This window comes from Peromyscus maniculatus, chromosome 11, assembly GCF_049852395.1.
Source record: "Peromyscus maniculatus bairdii isolate BWxNUB_F1_BW_parent chromosome 11, HU_Pman_BW_mat_3.1, whole genome shotgun sequence".
In the NCBI taxonomy this organism is placed as follows: domain Eukaryota; kingdom Metazoa; phylum Chordata; class Mammalia; order Rodentia; family Cricetidae; genus Peromyscus; species Peromyscus maniculatus.
Genome location: NC_134862.1, coordinates 100339880 through 100358114, shown reverse-complemented (window position 1 = coordinate 100358114; position 18235 = coordinate 100339880). Strand labels below are relative to the sequence as shown.

Below are 18235 nucleotides of genomic sequence, written 5' to 3'. Positions count from 1 at the left end.
AACTGATGTCCAGTGGGTTTTTTTTTTTTTTCCTTCGAGACAGGGTTTCTCTGTGTAGCTTTGCGCCTTTCCTGGAACTCACTTGGTAGCCCAGGCTGGCCTCAAACTCACAGAGATCCGCCTGCCTCTGCCTCCCAAGTGCTGGGATTAAAGGTGTGCGCCACCACTGCCCGGCATCCAGTGGTTTTTATTGAGGAATTTTGAAATTCCAGTAGAAGATACCCTATTTTATGAAGTGGATAGATACTGAAAATACTCAAATATTTGGAGTCAGACTATTCTATAATTTTCTACATCTTATCCTGGGATTTAATCTCTTTACTCAAGTGAAAAGATGTATACATTTCATTGTTTTTGTTGTTTACATTATGGTGCTAGTTTCTAGGTAAAATTGGGCCATCTGATCAACCTAGTCCTTTAACATGCTTCTGAGTATTTGTTGTGGGTTATTTTATTGGTGGCTGCAAGGGTAACTTTTAGTTTTACTGGTTACAATCGTAAGACTTCCTGCTATTTGTAAAGTTGATGCCCATCAGACTATTACTGGTTTTACCTTTAAATTTTGTTTTGAGAGCTGGGCATGGTGGCACACACCTTTAATCCCAGCACTCAGGAGGCAGAGGCCGGTGGAGCTCTGAGTTTGAAGCCAGCCTGGTCTACAGTGCATGTTTTGGGACAGCCAGGGCTACACAGAGAAACCCTGTCTCCAATAAATAAATAAACAGAAAATCATTTTGAGTTGTAACTTGGTGAAGTTCTAGATGGTTACCTCCTGGCTCTTGCTTGGGGTTATGGTAATGGTGCTCACAGGGATTTGACTGTCCTGGATGCCGCTTTATAGGAAGAGTTGGAAAGTTAACTTGTATTAAAATACAGAGTTAAACCATCATTGAAGTTTTATAGCTGTAATAACAAGGAGGGTGTTCTTGCTGTAGGTACAGAACATGCTGGGATGGAATATGGGAGGAGCTGTAGAGTAATCGAAGTAAATGGATGAAGTTGGTGACTTTACTTTCCCTCTCTTCTCTTCCCTGGGCCTCTTTCATTTTGAGCAAACTTTGGAAAGAGCATTTGGTAGTGGAAGTGTTTGGAGGTAACATGTAATGATCAGTTACTGGGGTCCAAGGGAGTCAGTAATCCACAGAGAAGAGAGAAACACCTCCCTCTTATATATCCTGAAGAGATTTGTAGATATGAACTAAATTTATAGTTGTACATTTTTTTTCTGTAAAAAATGGTGTTAGAATGTTTTAATTTTTCACTGTTGAGCTCAATTATACAGCAAAGAACATGAATACAAACTTAATTTCATTTCAGATCAGTGCTAACATCTTCCGTACACTTCCTCCAAGTGATAATCCAGATTTTGATCCAGAGGAGGACGAGCCCACACTTGAGGCCTCTTGGCCTCACATACAGGTATGGACTATAAGTTTGTATTAATAATGTTTACATTTCAATATTCTGCTGATTCTGTGGGTTTATTTAAAATATTTGACTTTTAAACTGTACATGTCACAGACCTTGGGAGGCTGAGGCAGGACGATCATGCGTTCAAGACCAGTTTGAGCCACATAGTAAGAACCTATCTCCAAAAAAATTTTTGGGTCACTGAGATGTTGTAGTGGGTGAGGGCACATGCTGTGAAGCATGATGACTGGATTCAGTCGGGAACCCACATGGTGGAATTGTAGCTAGAGTTTTCCTGCCTTGCCCACAGTCAGGACAAATCTCTGTCACCTGCCAGTCCCACAGCCGCTCAGACCCAACCAAGTAAACACAGAGGCTTATATTGCTTACAAACTGTATGGCCATGGCAGGCTTCTTTCTAACTGTTCTTATAGCTTAAATTAATCCATTTCCACAAATCTATACCTTGCCACGTGGCTCGTGGCTTACCGGTGTCTTCACATGCTGTTTGTCATGGTGACGGCTGACAGTGACTCTCTCTGCCTTCCTGTTCTTTCTTTTCTCCTCTCTGTTTGTCCCGCCTATACTTCCTGCCTGGCCACTGGCCAATCAGTGTTTTATTTATTGACCAATCAGAGCAATTTAACATACAGACCATCCTACAGCATGGAATGAGAGAACGGATTCCTGCAAGTTGTCCTCTAACCTTGAGACACAAGGTGTGACATGAACCCTTCTACCCCCCCATACACAAAAAGGTTAATTTAAAAAAAAACTAAATAATTTATTCTGAATACATTTTCTTAACATTATTTGGTTTTCTAAAAGTAATATTTTGTGATAGCCTCTTTGTGTAGCCCTGACTATAGGGGAATTCACTATGTAGACCAGGCTGGCCTGGAACTCACAGAGATCCACCTGCTGAGGGCTAGGATTAAAGGCATGCCACCATGCCTAGCTAAAAATAATGTTTTTTATTGTGATAAAATACATCTATGTTAAGGTAAAATGTTACTTAGTGACGTTTTAAGTTCGTTCAAAGTATTGTGCGAGTGCTGTCACTGTTCCAGAACTTTCCTCAACACACATGGACACAATGTTATCATTAGTAGTCAGCTCTCTGTTTCCCATCTTCATTGCTCATAACAGACATAAAAAAATTCTGTTTTCTCTCTGTAGATATACTTACCTAGTTGGATATTTCATATACACAGAATCATAATGTGTGGCTTTTCATGTCTAGGTTCTTTTACTTAGCATAGTATTTTCAAGGTTCATCCATATTGTGCCATAAGTCACTGCTTCTTATGGCTGAATAATATTTTATTTTAAGGATGTATACTTTTTTTTTTTAATCCATTTGTCAGTTATTTGATGTTGAAGGTCTTTTTACCCTTTTGGCTGTGTCTTAGTTAGAATTTCTATTGCTGTATAGGGACACCATGACCATGGCAACTCTTGTTCTGTTTTTCTTTTTTTTTTTCTTTTCTTTTTCTTTTTTTGGTTTTTCGAGACAGGGTTTCTCTGTGTAGCTTTGAGCCTTTCCTGGAACTCACTCTAGCCCAGGCTGGCCTCGAACTCACAGAGATCCTCCTGCCTCTGCCTCCCGAGTGCTGGGATTAAAGGCGTGCGCCACCACCGCCTAGCTGACCATGTCAACTCTTATGAAGGAAAACATTTAATTGAGGTGGCAGTTTCAGAGGTTCAGTCCATTATTATCATTGTGGGATATGGCGGCATGCAGGCAGACATGGTGCTGGAGAGGTAGCTCAGAGTTCCATATCTTGCAGGCAGCAGAAAGTGGACTCATTGTCACACTGAGGGAAACTTGAGCAAAAGAGACCTCAGAGCCTGTCCCCACAGTGACACACTTCCTCCAACAAGGCCATACCTACTCCATCAAAGCCACACCTCTTAATAGTGCCACTCCCTGAGATTATGGGGGCCAATTACATTTAAACTACCACAGGCTGTTACTACTAGACCTATTAATAACATTCATATATAAGTTTTGTTTGAGCATTTATTTCCCATAAGATATGATGTTTGTTTTTTTTTTTAAATTCATCTAAAAATATTTTATTTCCCACATGATTTTATTGCATTGTTTAGAGAATATGCATTATATGATTTTAGTTCTTACAGAGTTGATGGCAGTATACAGTATGTCCTGGAGAACTCTATGTACTTGTGCTTGTCAAGGGCCTGTGTGCTGCTGGGCCTAGCTGGTTTATAATGTCAAGTCTGTTGTGTTCATTGAAAGAAAGGTATTGAGTCTCCAGATGTTGAATTGTCTTAGCATTTCTGAGTTTTGGGACCTGGTTGATAGGTGCATATAAGTTTATGTTTATAACTGTTTCTTCCTTGTGGATGGACCTTATCATTATGAAATGTCCTTTGTCTTTATTTTGAAGTTAGGTTGTCCGATATTAGTCCAACCAGTCCAACTTTTAGCCACTGTTGACATGACTTATGCTCTCCATCCTCCTCGTTTTCACCTCTTTGTTTCTTTACTGTAAAGTGTGTCTCTTAACACAGCATTTAGTTGGCTGGGTCTGCTGTCGTTTTGTTTTATGTTTTGAGGTAGGTTTCTCTCTATGATGTAATTCCGGCTGGCCTGGAACTCACAGAGATCTGACTGCTTCTGCCTCTCAAGTTCTGAGATTAAAGGTATGCACCCCATGCTGGCCCCTGAATTATTTTTTTAATAGAATTGAGCACAAGTTCATCTGGAATTTTCTGCCATACTTGGTATAAAATTAGTGGTACTATTTTTAGTAATGGGAGGTTTTTAAAGCATGAAATTCTCATTAGCCAGGGTTATGCTTTTTTATTATGTGTAGTTGGATAGTCTTTGGAAAAGACTTAGTTTTTGAAATTTTAAAAGCAAAGACAGATTTTTCCATCAGGATATTTTTTACTCATAGAAATTAACACAAGAAATTCAGCCAAGTAAACAATGTGTTTTCCATTTTTCACTGGTATAATTTGAGGCTCCATTTAAATTCCCTGAGAGAAAATGGTTCTTAGCATTTTAGAAGACAGTAATTGCTGTTAGATCCTATTTCTGTGACTAGTGAGGTTGCTCAGCAGATAAAAGCTCACGCCGTCAAGCCTGGTTCTGTCCCATAACCTGTGTGGGGAAAAGAGAACCAGCTTCCATAAGTTGTCCTCTGAGCGCACACACACACAGACACACGGGTGCGCGCGCACGCACGCACGCACGCGCACACACACACACACACACACACACACACACACACACGGGGGTGCACGCACACACACACACACACACACACACACTTTCAAAGATAGATTCTTACACAAGACATACTCAGATTGTACAAGCATACAAGCAATTTTTGTTCATTATGGTCTGTATATCTAAAATTTTAAACTCTTGAGTTACTAAAATGTGGTATAGCATTTAAGTTTGGTGATTGAATGTTTTGGGGCTTTCTGAAGTGGCTATATGTTTCCAGCATGTTGTAGTTACATATTTAAGCATCTTGAATTTTTGGTTTGTTTGTTTTTGTTTTTGTTTTTCCTTTTTTTTTTTTTTTTTTTTTTTTTTTGAGACATGGTTTCTCTGTGTAGCTCTGACTGCCCTGGAACTTGATCTGTAGGCCAGGCTGGCCTCGAACTCAGAGTGCTGGGATTAAAGGCGTGAGTCACCATGCCTGGTGCATCTGTTCTGATAATCGAGAGCATAAAAGTTACCATGCCGAAAAAGGTGCTTGATGGAAGGCTCCTGCTGTGCTTTAGTACAAGCTTCAGAGATTCCTTTGTGACATTTCTAGTTGTCTGTAACATGAATCTTAAAGAGTCTCATTAATCAAATCAAACCTGAGGCCAGTTATTGGGGTCAATGCTGGAAGATCAGAGAAGCAGAACAAGCCACAGTTACCTCACCTTGCCAATTCCTCAGCTGGTCCTGTTTCCTCAGACTGGATGCCCCTGAGTCCTCATCCATAATGAATCTCAGCTGAAATGCTGCTCCAAAGCCTGAAAGCTTAACCAGCCAAATGCTTCTAGTTCCTGGTCCTCACACTTTATATACCTTTCTGCTATCTGCCATCATTCCTGGGATTATAGGTTCACTTCTTGGGATTAAAGGCGTGTATCACCATGCCTGGCTGTTTCCAATGTGGCCTTGAACTCACAGAGATCCATGCCTCCAGAAGGCTAGGATTAAAGGTGTGAGTGCCACCATTTTCTAGCCTCTGTATCTAGTGGCTGTTCTGTTCTCTGACCCCAGATAAGTTGATTAGGGTGCACAATATTTTGGGGAACACAATACCACCACAGTTGTCAGTAGGTACTGGTAATGATCTTTGCTGGTCACTGTGTGTGGCAGGGGAGGCTTGTTGTGTTGCCCAGGCTGGTTTTGAACTCTTGGGCTCAGGTGATCTCTTGCCTCAGCTTCCTCAGTAGCTGGGATACAAGTGTGTGCTGCCTGCCATGCCCAGCATGGTTTTGGTTGTTGTTTAGTTTTGAGATTGCACTTTAAATACAACATTTCTCCCTTCCCTTTCCTCCCTCCACACCTCCCATATACTACCCCTCCCCACTCGCCTTCAAATTGATGGCTTTTTTCATCAAATGTTATCGAGTACATATACTACTTGAATGTATGTTTTCAGGGCTGACCATTTGCGCTGGACAACCAATTGGTGTACCCTTTCCTGGGGAGGACCACCTCTCCCACCCCCACTTTACTCAGTTGCTGTAGTGCTTTGTGTAGTGTTGAGCCTCATGGGCTTGTCTCCGTCAGTTTGTCATGTTTGTTCTATGGATGAAGGAGCAGAGGGAAAGCATAGGTTGGCCATAATTAAACAGCTCAGTGTTTTGCAGAATCTCTGTCTTGCTTTCTCCAATATTCAGAGGTAAGGAGGAGTCATAGAGAACTGAGCTTCTGTTACTGCTCACTGTGCCCAGGCAATGTTCTAAATGTGTAATGTGAACTACATGGTATAATTTACAGATGCTCATCCTCAGGAATTCTTTCATGGAGTAAATCATTTAAATTTCATTTACATCACTTTCCTGTTAACAGAAGTTGTATACCTATAGATGAAAATAATTTAAGAAAGCAGGGGTCTGGAAAGATGGCCCAGTAGTTAAAAGTTGACACTGGCTGCTCTTACAGAGGACCCAGGTTTGAGTCCCAGCACCAACATCACAACTGACAACTCCAGTTCAGGGAGATGTGATGCCCTCTCCTGTTCTCTGGGGCACTGCATGCATGGTGCATACAGACATGCAGGCAAAACCCCCACACATAAAATAATAGTACAATTAAGAAAGGAAGAAACCACATACAGTTTATTAACAGCACAGTGTCAACAATGTATTGGTTTAGGAAACTGGGGCTTGATGTCATGTCCGTCTCCCAAGGGATATGCTGTTCCTCTGAAAGGTTATGTGATGGAGTGCTTAAGAAAGTGGGTGGTGTAGGCTCTGCATACGAGCCAAGGCTGATTCCACACCACCAACCCTCCTCTGCATCCTCTCCCTGTCAGCACACGCATCGGCGCTCCAATAAAAGCCCTCTTCCTGTGTTCTCCAGGTCAGAATGCAAAGCTCAAGTTGCATGTCCCTCTCCACAGCTTTCTTGCTGACTTTATCCGCCACCAACAGCTGTCTGTCAGAGTCTGTCAGTCTGTGCCGTGTCACTTGTGCGTACTCCTCTTGCTTTTTTGTTCACGTCTCTTCCCTGGCTAGGTGGACGAGCTTTTTGAGCTGCCGGTGCTTGTTCTTGCTCACACTCTGTAGTCCACCCAGTGCCCAGCATGGAAATGGCTCCAGCTAGGTTGTTCTGTCAGCAGAGCTCCAGTTGAACTTCCAGAGCACGTTTGTGCTCCAGAGCAAAATTCCTTTTTATGATTATGTTCTTTTTTGGGTTTATGAGACAGGGTTTCTCTGTGTAGCCCTGGCTGTCCTGGAACTTTCTCTGTAGACCAGGTTGTCCTCAAACTCATAGAGACCCACCTGTCTCTGCCTCCCGAGTCCTGAGATTAAAGGCATGCGCCACCACTGACTGGCTTTTTATTATGTTCTTAGTGTACAATTAAAATTAAAAATTAGGTCACTCTCTCTCAATCAAATAAACATTGTTCCCTGTACCTAGATGGTAAAGGTGCATTTAAATTTTTTTTTTCTTTTTCTTGGAGCCCTGGTTGACCTGGAATTCACTATGTAGACCAGGCTGACTTTGAACTCAGAGATTCACCTGCTCCTGCCTCCCAAATGCTGGGATTACAGGTGTGTGCTACCACACCTGTTTATCTTTTTTTCTTAAAGGTGTGTGTGTGTGTGTGTGTGTGTGTGTGTGTGTTATGTACACGAGTGCAGGTGCCTACAGAGGCCAGAAAAGGGCATCAGATCCCCTGAAGCTGGAGTTAACAGGCAGTTAGAAGCTGTTTAATGTAGGTTCTGGGAACTGAACTTTGGTCCTTTGAAGAGTAGCAAGTGCTCTTAAGTGCTGAGCCGTCCAGACCCTGTTCAGCTTTTCATATAGATCCAAGTTCTAGTCCTCATACTTGTGGGCAAGAGAATTACCCACTGAGCCATCCCCTTAGATCTCAAATGTTTCTTAAGTGGCTTTTTTCTTGGAGATCTAATTCTCTTGTATTTCTAGGTTGCTAAACTGACATACTGTTTAATTGTGTTTATAATTAAAGGTATATCTTAAGGCCAGTTTCTTGCCTTTTGTAGCTGTTACAATTTTTTTGTTTGTTTTGTTTTTCGAGACAGGATTTCTCTGTGTAGCCCTGGCTGTCCTGGAACTCACTCTGTAGAATAACCTGGGCTCTAACTAACTCACAGAGATCCTCCTGCTTCTGACTCCCGAGTGCTGGGATTAAAGGCATGTGCCACTGCTGCCCAGCTATGATTAAAAAAAAAAAAAAAAAAAAAAAAGACTCTAGCCATACTTCTGACTTGCAGTCCTAAGGTGCACTTCGCTGTTGCACAGTGCTTCTGGATATCAGATTCGCCCACACGTCTGTTTTATTTACTCTGTACAGACTTCCTTTCTCAGGCACCTGCTTGTACAGTTTGGTTTGTTACTTTCAGGTGTATTGCTTTCAATTTCACTTTCCCTGCTCTGTTTTTACGTTTGTGTGTGTGTGTGTGTGTGTGTGTGTGTGTGTGTGTAGGTCAGAGAACAACCTGTGGGAGTCTTTTTTTTTTTTTTTTCACTTTCTACCATGGGTACTGGGAATTGTACTCAGGTCAGCAGTTGGTTTCAAGCACCGTTATCTGCTAAACCATCTTACCAGATCCCCTGCTCTAGTTTTATAGGAGACATGATTTTTAAAGCTGGTATGGACACACTGTCCACTCTCATTCTGAGCCTGTGTTTAGGGGACCCTAGGGGTGAAGTTGAGGTAGGTTAGTAGTGCCCTGGGGGAAGGAGTATGACCTGATACCTTAGGGGCCCTCTGACTGATGAGTGATGCAGAGCCACAGACCTCACAGACTGGCTAAGGAGACTGACACTGTGATGAACACCATGACCGAGAGCAGTCTGGGAGGAGAGGGTTATTTGGCCTACACTTTCATGGCACAGTCTACCAAGGACAGACTACAGGACTAGAGATGGGAACTGAGGCAGAAGCCAGAGAAACACTGCTGACTGGTTTGCTTTCTTACAAATTCCAGGACCACCTGCCCATAGTGGGGCTGGGCCCCCTCCATCAATTATTAATCAAGAACACGACCCACAGACTTCCCTACCACAGTCCACAATGGAGGCATTTTTTATCAATTGACTTCCTTTTCCCTGATAATTGTAGCTTGGGTCAAGTTGATAAAAAGCCAATCAGGACAAAAGCCAAACTATAAACACAAAGGTTTATTAAAACTTTGTTTTTTGGAAACAGTTGCCAACTCAAAGCTGGTAAGAGGTGTGTTTTCACTTGAAACATAATTCAGAATATTATTTTATAAGCATCATTTTGCTTTTGTTGTACTTTCTTGTATAGTTGGTGTATGAATTCTTCTTGAGATTCTTGGAGAGTCCTGATTTCCAGCCCAGCATTGCAAAGAGATATATTGATCAGAAGTTTGTACAACAGGTAAGGGACTCTTAGATCTCAAATCTTAGCACTTGCATTTTAAGACTAGTCATTCAAAATGTAAATAACTTAAAAGTACTTAGTAATTGCCTTGACAAACAAAAGCAACTTTGAGGGGTTGGCCAGATGACTCCAGTCAAGCCTTCCTGCTTTTCCAGAGACTCTGTGTTCGAGTCTTGGCACCAGCGTCAGGCCCCTCACAAAAGCCTGTTAACTCCAGCTCCGGGATCGATCCGGCAGGGGGTCCCATGGTCTTCTGACCCACACAGGCCACACCTTTTTTAGTAGCTTTCAGAAGTTAAGGGTTCTGTATCAAGGGTGAGCACCCAAGTGAAATCAGTCAAGCTGCCCTTCCTGCAGTTCCTCAAAAGCTTGGGGTGACCATTTAATCACTGAGTGTGAACTCTGGGTGTCTTTCTGGACATCCAGCATCAGTCGCCTGCCTTTCCTGTAAAGTGAAGTGGGACCGTCAAGGAGAGGAGGGAGCCCTAAGCATATGGAATGACTTCTTGGTTCTTAGAAACTGGTATTACCTGTATTTATGGAACTTACATGCAGTTAATTTCTAAGAATGTATCCATTTGCTTTTATTGTCCAGAGTTTTTAAGATAATTTAACAGTCTCTTTTTAATCATTTGAAATTGGCCCTAAACAGAATGGTAAAGTGAACCAAATGTTTCTCTATCCATTTTCTTTTTTTTTTTTTTTGGTTTTTCGAGACAGAGTTTCTCTGTGTAGCTTTGTGCCTGTCCTGGATCTCGCTCTGTAGACCAGGCTGGCCTCCAACTCACAGAGATCTGCCTGCCTCTGCCTCCCGAGTGCTGAGATTAAAGGCGTGCACCACCACCACCACCACCACCACCACCACCACCACCACCACCACCACCACCACCACCACCACCACCGGGCTCCATTTTTTCTTTCAAAGCCATTATCAGTATTCAATAAGTCTTATTAGGAATTCGATGCTGAGGGCACAATTAAGCTCTATTATGAGGACCTTTCAGACTAGTGTCGGGTGGCCCAGATGTTAAAGACTTCACATAGTTAGAACTGTTCCTGGCTCAATGATGGTAAACAACACTGCCTGCCCAGTCCTTCGAGAGCTTTTCATAAACTACACGAGATTAGATGTTCATTAGCAGTACAGTGTACACTTCAGCCATGAGTAAAATCAGTCGAATTAAAATGGGGTCTTTGGGGTTGTTGTAGAGGAAGCACATTTATTTTCTTGTATGATTCTCATGTGGAATGCACTCAGGACCTATTATTTCAGATGTCAACAGGTTGAGGGGAACCTTGCTACTTCAGCTTGGTGCTCTAGATACACAGAATGCTGGGCTTTTCTGGGGGTGTGAGGGGAAACCTGGTACAGCAGGAACCATTTTCTACTTCTACCCCAAACTCCTAAACTGTCTGGGAAGCCAAGGCAATAATCTGATTGCAACAGTCCGTGAACTGCCTACAATTGCCTCCGGGGGACTAGAGGGTGCTCCGTAAACTGCCTTATGGGGATTCTCGACTTTTGAGAGATTTTGTCAGACTTGGGGGTGGGGGTAACCCTGCAAAATTTAAATTTATGTTCAAATCAGGGAATCTCCAAAGAAGACTAAGATGTATTCATTTTTTGTGTGTGTGACATGGAACCCATCATTTGAATACGTCACAAATGTTAAGCTTGTAAAGAAAGAGCCCACATCCAGTGCCACACTGCTAGTGAATGGCAGAGTCTGGATTTGAACTAGAGCAGTGGTTCTCAACCTCCCTAATGCTGCGACCGTTTAATACAGTTCCTCATGTTGTGCTGACTCCCAGCCATAAAATTATTTCATTGCTGCTTCATAACTGTAATGTTGCTACTGTAATGGCTCATAATGTAAATATCTAGTATGCAGTATATCTGATATGAGAGAGACCTCAAGGGGTCACGACCTACATGTTGAGAACCGCTGAACTAGACTCTCTGACCTTGATTGAATTACTCTTAAAAAGTAGTTTGAGGGCAGCAGAGCTAGAAAAAGCAGGTTTCTTGATAAGAATATCATATTTCTAATTAGGTTTATTTAGTCATAATATTTCAAAATATGTTTAGCTAACAAGTACTTTCAAGCTTAGTGTTTTCCCCTTAGAGATAAATCTACTTTGAACAAAATCATCTTTTAAGTAAACCAACATCAGAAACATGAATTTAAGGTTACAATGAGAAGTTTAGCCATTTTTAACTATAATGATTTGGATAGTGCTTCTGTTCCATAGGTATTTTTGGCTGTAGCCTCGTGCAGTACCATAACCTAGCCAAAAATGAGTGCAAGTCATTTGTTTAGGGCACGTGAGTGTGACTTAGCACTACCTCAGAAATGCTGCTTGGGTTTGAAATCTACACGTAATTGAAGACAAAATGGAGTCAGAGCATCTGGTGAGGCCCAGAGATTGTCACCTTTTCTGCAACTACCCAGCACTGCAGTGTAAAACATAAGGTCCCATGCAGTTTGGTAGACTCTGTATTTGCATATGGGCTTGCTGTTTGAGACACCATGTGGCTTTGGAACTCACTGTATAGATCAGGCTGGCCTCCAATTACCTGTTCTTGGAAGGTAGAGGCAGAAAGATTGCAAGTTCAAGGCCATCCTGGCCACATAATGAGTCACTGTCTCAAAAACCAAGTTTTTAATTTACTATCAAAAAACACTAAATGTCTCTCAAATTATAACACTTAAAATTATGTTAGGAAAGAATTTTAAAGTCACTGGCAAGGTTAAAAAAGCCTTATTTTTATAAAGTATATTCTTTAAAATGACACAAAGAATGTATAGAGATGAATTTAGTAAAAATATTCATGCTTTCCTCAATTTCATTTACTTAGCAAAGATAAAATCTGTTAAGGCAGAATATTTAGGGAAAAGGTTAAAGATTTCATAAGCAGTGTTACAATCAAAATTAGAAAAAAGAGTGGTTTTAGCTCGATTATTTTTTTAAAGTAATTTGTCAGATTTTTTTTAAAGCTCCTGGAGCTTTTTGATAGTGAAGATCCTCGAGAACGTGACTTCCTGAAGACCGTTCTGCATCGGATTTACGGGAAGTTTCTTGGGCTGAGAGCGTTCATCAGAAAGCAAATTAACAACATTTTCCTCAGGTAAATTCAGCGTTTAGAGCACTCTTCCCCTCACGCCTTTCCTTTAACCCAGCTCCTTTAGGCTAATTGTAATATCTGAAACCTGACCTAGCTGATGGGATCTCCGTCATTCCTACCCATTTCGTGGTCTCACTTGTGGCAGCTTCACGTTTGAGACGCGTGGGACCTCCTCCTCTAGGTCGGCAGTGGGAGTGAGGACAGTGTTTGATAGATGAAAGGAGAATTTGCTGAAAAACTTTCGTGGAGCTTTTTAGTTTTCTGAAGCAATCATTCATTATGAAGCCAATACCTGTAAAGTGCTTTCTTTTGATTTTTTTCTAACAAAGCTAATTAAAATCCATATGGGACTATGATTTAAATACTTGTGAAACATTTGCTTCACATTAATACCTGTGTTTCAGGTTTATTTTCCTTGTCTCAGTTAATTGAAAACAAGGAATTAGGCTGGAACTGGACGTGAGTGGTGACAGCCCCCCAAGAGCCTTTGGTCAGTGCTCTGTCCCTCATCTGCAGCCCTGTGTCACCCCACTTCCCGCTGTCATCTGCTTTAAAGGCAGTGGGTAGATAGCCTATGTCATTTACACTCTAGAAAAGTTCTGAGCAGCTGAAACAGGGGACCCCTTTTCCTTGGATCTGTGAGCAGTGGTTTCCTTCTTTGAAAGGCCGCTTTGAGCAATCTCTCCCTCTTCCTTATATATTAAGTAAAATAGAATAATCCAGATGAAATGAGACTGGTATTCTCAAGTGGCAAATTTTATGTGACTTGAGCAAGTAGCTCAAAAGGTCAAGATTGGCTACAGAGCAAGCTTCAAGACAGTTTGGGATGCATGAGACCCTGTCTCCAAGAGAGGGAGAGGTGAACAAAATGCCTTAGGCTAAACAGTTCAGAGAAAATCTGTCACTGCAGCCCTGGCTTGGTTTCCTCACCTCTTCTTTCTAGCCTGTTTTCTGATGTTTACATTTTATTACATCTATCTTTATTTCAAATTCAGGTTTATATATGAAACAGAACATTTCAATGGTGTGGCTGAACTCCTTGAAATATTAGGAAGGTAGGTGTGGGTTGTTGTATTTTAAGAATTAAGTACTGAATGAATGGTTTATGTACCAAACAGCTGGAGTTGAAAAAAATGAGTCCCTATATTTTTAGAGTTCAGAACACAATGCTAGAGGCCCTGGGTTCAGCCCCCAACAACAGAGCCTAAGATGGTTTTAGGGCCGTGGTGTATAAAATACTGTTGTGTGTAAGGTCTACACAGCCTTCTCCCTTTGGAGCTGTGGTGTATATGCCACAAATGTTTTAGGCTCTAACTGGCAAGAGATAGGAGTTGTCATTTTATCAGACATTCACTACAGGAGTTCTTACCCAAATGTTGATAGGCTGTTCCTAATCTAGCTGTTCTTTAGTCTTTGGTTTTATATACACATTTCCTTTTTGTTCACTACACAGAAGTCATGATAGAATTACATTAATTCCAGATTCTTCAAAAATGTGGGAGAAAATCCCCACTTATCCCAGAACCTGTTGGAAATTCTAACAGCACTGAGACAGACTCCTGTTGCTTTGGGAGGAAAAGTAAATGCAGCAACGAAGAGTTGAAGTGACAGTGTAGAGGGCAGATCACACACTGCCCGCAGGAGCAGAGCCTGTAGGAGCAGAGCCCGCAGGAGTCTGCCTTACAGCTCCAGGACAGATCACACACTGTCCTGAAGGAGCAGAGCCCGCAGGAGCAGAGCCCGCAGCAGTCTGCCTTACACCTCCAGGACAGATCACACACTGCCCGCAGGAGCAGAGCCCGCAGGAGTCTGCCTTACAGCTCCAGCCCTGAAGCTGATGCTCTTTCTTGTGCGCACAGATAGTGAACTCTGGAATCAAAGTGACTACTTAACTCTTCCCCTGCCTTTTCTTCCCTCCAGCATCATCAATGGCTTTGCATTGCCACTGAAAGCAGAACATAAGCAATTTCTAATGAAGGTTCTTATTCCTATGCATACTGCAAAAGGATTGGCTTTGTTTCATGCTCAGGTAAGTTTCAGAAAAATTGCAAATGAAATGAATATTTAATATAAAGGCAAAGGTTTGAGAGATACTGAGATGCTAGTTTTATGTCTGTTAAGGAATTTGCTTTGGCACATTTTTATATGAGTTTGTTTACATACTACTAGTACAGTTGTAAGTTAGACATAGAAATTACTTATTATATTCAGGTCCAGGACCTAAGCTAAGCTACTTAGCTACATGACCCTGAGTGAATCTTACACATCAAACCCTAATGACCTATTAGAAAGGTCCTGGTCACTGTTAAACTTAAGAGCAGTGGTTCTCAGCCTTCCTGACACTGACCCTTTAATACAGTTCCTCATGTTGTGGTGACCCCTAACCTTACCATTATTTTTGTTGCTACCTTATAACTAATTTTGCTACTATTATGAATCATAATGTAATACCTGATATGTAACCCCCAAAGGGATCACGACCCACATGTTGAGAACCACTGCCTTAGAGGATAATCTGCTTATTTCATATTCACAGATAGTCACTGGAAGTCTAAATGGGTATTTTAAAGTTAACCAAGTCTAGAGCTAACAATCTGCTGAACTTAGAACTTACTTTAAGAATTAAAAATTACACAATTATGAATATATTCATCCCATACTGCAACTGAAAACTCAAGTGACATTTTGTGTAAATGTGAAAATATCTCGTATCCCTGAATGTTACTTGACTGATGTCTCCTCCACTTGTCTTTACCTTTTAGCTGGCATACTGTGTGGTGCAGTTCCTGGAGAAAGACACAACACTGACGGAGCCTGTAAGCGTCGGGTTCCCTCCTGGGCTTGTCTGATGAGTGCCTGCCTGTGCAGCCGCTGTCACAGGGCGGGAGCAGCTTCTGGGGGGCGGGAGCATGCTCCCTGGAGTCTGTTTCTCGGTGCAAACACACCCAACACCAGCGCCATCCCCTTGAGTTCATGTTCAGAAGAAAGACACAGAAAGACGGTTTCCTCGCCTTCAGCAGTTTGGATTACAGTCTTAGAGTTTATCTGCCCATAAGATGAAAATTCGGGAGAGTGAAAAGATAATTATCAAGAAAAGTACTGAGTTAGGGTGAGGATGGAAGGCACCAGAAGCAAAAGGAAGTGTAACCTTCAGCACTGGCTGCGCTACGTATATCCTGGACTGGCCTCTAGCTCGCTATGCTCCTCCTGCCTCAGCCTCCTAAATGCTGGGATTTTGAGCTCACCCAACAGACCATACACACGATTGCAACATTAGTAAAATGAGTGATAGAATGATAGAAGGCTTTCTAAGCACTTTAAATACAAATACTGAAGGATTAAATTCAACTGTATTAGGCTAACCCTAGGGGTGCTTAAAAATTTATATGCATGGTATTCATCTTTCACTTGAAAAGTAGTTACAGTATCACAGCTGAAAACCAATTTCAAAGATAAATCGGAATTCAGAGCACTGTGGAACACACGAAGCTAAAGCTCTTTAATGAGGTGAACTGTCAACTCTTGATGGCTCCTACCTGGCACACAATGACTGTAACTTAATGTGGTGTGAGTAAAGGTTAAGGAGAGTTTTGAAGGTCACATATTCTGTTTTTCTTTTTAACCTATTGAGTTGAACCATTTTGACAATTCTAGTTTTTCTATTAGTGCACTACTGAATGAGCACAATTTCTTTAACTGTTTGTTGACATATATGGTCTCCTAATATTTTATTGTACCTTGATTTTGACAATCTAGAAATAACTTGGGAACTCTGGCTTTTAAAATGTGTACTTTATAAAGTTTAGATAATGGGAAATTATCTGTTCTTTGCCTGTGAAGAGCTGAGGCTTGAGCTCAGTTTATTGCGTGCTGGTTTAGCATGCACAGAGCCCCCATAAGCCTCATAGAGGAAGGCAGACACAGAAGATCAGACATCCAAGGTCATTCTTGACTCTGGTATACAGTCTTAAAAAAAAAAAAAAAAACTTCTTGTAAAATAACCTCCTTCACCCAGTCAGGTTGTATTTCATTTTCTCGTGTTATAATTGGTCACTTATGTTGATGTTCTTCCATTAGAATGTAAGTAGGTTCCACGAAAACCAGAGCCTCCATCTGCTCACCTCTGTCCCATGGTATTATGTCCCAGGCCCTCAGTATGTATTTGTTGAACTAGCCCAAGTGCAAAGCTGAGTAGGAATTTTCATGTACTGAGTGCTGAATGCTTTATTTTGGAATGAGTAACTATCCTGACATTAGCTAATGGGGGTCAGACAGGCTCTGGTGTATTCCAGGCCCTGTGCCCCCAAGTACTAGGATTACAGACATGCATCACCACACCCGACTGTTCAGTTCATTCTAAATTCTGTTGTTTCTTGTAGGTGATCAGAGGACTGCTGAAATTTTGGCCAAAAACATGCAGTCAGAAAGAGGTAGGTTTTAATAAAGAATACCGTGCATTGCAGTCAGACTTTGCAGTCTTGACCTGCTCCAGCGTGTGGGGAGCGGGGAGGCGGTTAGCACAGCTCTGCTGTGCCCACTTCCTTGTGTGCAGGTGTGCCTGTCTCCACAGCTTCTAAATTAGTGTCATTTGTTGTAAAATTTTTAACACTTGTTTTTTAACCTAGGTGATGTTTTTAGGAGAAATTGAAGAAATCTTAGATGTCATTGAACCAACACAATTCAAAAAGATTGAAGAGCCCCTTTTTAAGCAGATATCCAAGTGTGTCTCCAGTTCTCATTTTCAGGTATCAGCTTCCTTCCTGGGTGACATTCTGATTTGTTCCATCCTTTTCCGCTGTGAATTTTGATGTTTCTCATTATCTTTTGTAGGTTGCAGAAAGAGCACTGTACTTCTGGAATAATGAATATATTCTTAGTTTGATTGAAGAGAATATTGATAAAATTCTGCCAATTATGTTTGCCAGTTTGTATAAAATTTCCAAAGAACACTGGAATCAGTAAGTTTTTTATTTTTGTTTTTTTAAATATATGAATAGCCCTGGCTGGCCTTGAAATCATGTATTACTCTTTTTTTTTTTTTTTAAGCCATTTGAAACCTCTACTGCAGGCTACCTAACATCACAGTTTCAGATATTAAAGTTGTATGCGAACGCTTCTTAGCACATGGTCTCACCAAAGCGTGCTCCAGTACACTTTCGGAAACATCATGTGGCTGAGCTGCACCTGGCCTCCCAAGCTGGGAGCTTAAGACTATACATTCCAACATCTGTGATATTTTCATCTTGCTACCCAGGGTTTCAGATGAGACACACATGAAGAGAACCAGAATATGCTTAGCTATGTTAAACCTCAGCATAACATAGAGGAAAGGTGTAAGCTTTGGAATCAGATCATACATGCACCTCTAGCTCATGTAACCAGAGTTGCGGACACCAGCCCAATTCAGAGATGAAAGTGTGGTGTTTCCCGGCTGCTGGCCGCTAACCCTGAACTGGCTTCTTTCCTTCAGGACCATTGTAGCGCTTGTGTACAATGTGCTGAAAACCCTAATGGAGATGAACGGCAAGCTTTTCGATGATCTTACTAGTTCCTACAAAGCCGAGAGACAGAGGTACTTGATATACTTTATAATTCAGTGTTACTCAGTTCAGAA

The 18235-nt window shown here is 41.6% G+C and overlaps 1 protein-coding gene across 2 annotated transcripts in view; it reads left to right on the top strand.

The window, feature by feature from the left end:
• Ppp2r5a (protein phosphatase 2 regulatory subunit B'alpha) overlaps nt 1-18235 on the top strand; it is a 49539-nt gene that overhangs the window by 29256 nt on the left and 2048 nt on the right. For both annotated transcript variants that reach the window (XM_006972101.3, XM_042258860.2), the window contains exons 3-12: nt 1318-1419; nt 9399-9491; nt 12494-12624; nt 13617-13676; nt 14542-14650; nt 15384-15437; nt 17001-17051; nt 17247-17366; nt 17452-17579; nt 18092-18193. In XM_006972101.3, the coding sequence (XP_006972163.1) occupies nt 1318-1419; nt 9399-9491; nt 12494-12624; nt 13617-13676; nt 14542-14650; nt 15384-15437; nt 17001-17051; nt 17247-17366; nt 17452-17579; nt 18092-18193 (950 nt within the window). The remainder of the gene's footprint in view (nt 1-1317; nt 1420-9398; nt 9492-12493; nt 12625-13616; nt 13677-14541; nt 14651-15383; nt 15438-17000; nt 17052-17246; nt 17367-17451; nt 17580-18091; nt 18194-18235) is intronic.